General features: G+C 42.4%; 1 protein-coding gene across 1 annotated transcript; it reads left to right on the top strand.

Annotated features, from left to right (window-relative positions):
* The first annotated feature begins 899 nt into the window (after window positions 1-899).
* Window positions 900-2,176, top strand: LOC103428935 (uncharacterized). The gene has a single exon (XM_008367071.4). It carries the CDS (start codon window positions 1,155-1,157, stop codon window positions 1,965-1,967), a length of 813 nt encoding a protein of 270 aa, XP_008365293.2. The 5' UTR covers window positions 900-1,154; the 3' UTR covers window positions 1,968-2,176.
* The last annotated feature ends 225 nt before the right edge of the window (window positions 2,177-2,401 follow it).

Raw genomic sequence — 2,401 nt, 5'->3', positions numbered from 1 at the left:
AATTTGTAGATAAAGTTTTGAAAACTAAAGGACATAGAAGTTGATGATTGGTTTATCACTTAAACATTGATAAACATGCTCATTCATATTGGTAACTCATAATTTAGTTTGCAAATTTAGTCTCTCTAGCATTACCCTTCTTCTTTTCCCAACTTCCTTCTTTTCAACCGTTGTTGAATCTCCAAGTTCAAATCTAACGTTGAGTAGTCCGTTGTATCATAGAAAATTTTCCCATAGAAGAAGAACGAACAAAAGTAATCATGGCTCATGACCCAAAACGTTCCAAAATTGCTAGAAGGGATCAAGAAACTTTGTATTATGGGTTGAGCTAAATTAGTTTGTTAACAACAAACCACATGACGATGACACTTACTTTACTTTGGATATTAATTTTGTTAGTTTTGAATTGGTGAGAGGGATTTGATGGATGCATAGGGTTTGATTCATAAAATGGGCACAATACACAGAAATCTCCAGAAATCCAATTACGCAAAAATAGAAGTAGAAAAGGTAGGATTATGGACATTACTCTCACTCAACTAAAAGTGTCAAGTGTGTCAACCACTACATGCATGCTTCTGAGGAAAAAGCAGATAATTAGCAAGTGAAAGTGTGAGAGAGTGAGAGAGTGAGAGAGTGAGAGAGTGGGAGAGTGAAAGACCACCCCTCCTTCCCCACAAACGCATTAAAAGTTTGAAACTAGCTACTAGCTACTTCCACATGCCCCGTTCCATTCTCTCTTTATTTTACTTGGTGGAAAAACTGGTTTGTTAGCTAGGGTTTTGCAATTATCACATACAGAAATAAATGGCACTTCAGAGTTCAGAGAGAGAGAGAGAGAGAGAGAGAGTTGGTTCAGGTTTCTTACTGTGGGGTTTTACTGCAGCCAGCTTGCAGAGCTGCCAACTGCACTGGTGGGCCTTACTTGTAAAATGATAGTTAAATTTTGCCTCTTCCGAAACTTCAGCCATCACCCATTCTATTTGCTTCCCGCACTTCAACACACACCACTCCTCCCCAAAACCTACCTTTAGGGTCTCAACTCTCTCCCCCTCCTTCCTTGTTTTGGTCTCGTTCACTACTGTATTCGACCACCGTGACCGCCAGTCACCACCGTCACCGCTACTACTCGACAGATAGCCGAGGGTGGAAACATGGACCTCAACATGAACCTCAACATCTCAAGTACCTTCCAGTATTGGCTGGTGAAGCACCCGGTCATCCTCCACTTCTCATGGATCCCTGGAGAAACACCGGCCTCCACCCCGCTTTTCCTCACTCTCACCATCATTTCCTACCTTGCCCTCACTTTCCTCCTCTCCCACCTCCCTCTCCCGCTCATCAAACCCCGCCGCCTCAAACCCATCACCGCCTTCCACAACCTCAACCTCCTCCTCCTCTCCCTCGTCATGGCCGTCGGTTCCTTAGTCTCCATCTTCTCCTACGCGCCCTACCCCTTCTGGATTATCTGTTTGCCGCCCAAAACCCCGCCAACTGGTCCCCTCTTCTTCTGGGCGTACATCTTCTACCTCTCAAAAATCTACGAGTTCGTGGATACGTTCCTGATCATCCTCAGCGGGAGTTTTCAGCGTCTGACATTCCTCCATGTCTACCACCACACGATGGTGCTGGTCATGTGCTACATTTGGCTCCACACGTCGCAGTCTCTGTTCCCGGCGGTGATAGTAGCAAATGGGACGGTTCACGTGGTTATGTATACCTACTACTTGTTGGCTGCGCTCGGGGCCAGGCCAAAGTGGAAGAGGAGGGTGACGGAGTTTCAAATATTTCAGTTCATGTCAAGCTTTGTTGGGTTGGTTTGGATGCTCATCTACCATTTCAATCGCTCTGCTGGTTGCTCTGGGATATGGGGTTGGTGCTTTAACATTTTTTTCTATGTTTCCCTTTTGGCTTTGTTCATGGACTTCCATCACAAGAGTTATGGCAGCTCCAAGAAAGATTTGTGATCATGATGATGATGGTGTACGGATCTCCAAATCTACGGTGGATTATGGTCGTTATTTGATGAATCAAGACTCAAGAGAGATTAGTGCCCTCGATTTGATCCCTTTTAAGACTTTAAGCTATTGATTTCTATTGCAGTTAAGTTGCATCAATTGCTTTCTGTTTCTCATATTTGAGTAATTTTTAATTAAAAGAAAGTCGTTGGATCCCACATGTTTTTCTCCTCCGTTTTTTTTAATATGTTTAGTGCATGATTATTGTTTCAATATTAACAATAATTCTACAGGCTAGTTTTGGTTTACTGTATTTTCAAAACTGCTTATGTATTGTGTTGTGAGAATAAACGGTCGAGAATAAAAGCAAGTGTTCAGTAAACTTTAATGCTAAAAGTGCTTTTAGTAAAATGAAAATTTTGTTAATATGAAAGTTTTCATTA

This window comes from Malus domestica, chromosome 15 (assembly GCF_042453785.1).
Source record: "Malus domestica chromosome 15, GDT2T_hap1".
Lineage (NCBI taxonomy): Eukaryota > Viridiplantae > Streptophyta > Magnoliopsida > Rosales > Rosaceae > Malus > Malus domestica.
The sequence above is the reverse complement of the archived record's forward strand: the minus strand, read 5'-3'. Positions and strand labels throughout refer to the sequence as shown.

Coding starts and splice junctions, on each gene's coding strand:
- LOC103428935 (XM_008367071.4), top strand. CDS start 1,155: ATGGACCTCAACATGAACCTCAACATCTCAAGTACCTTCCAGTATTGG.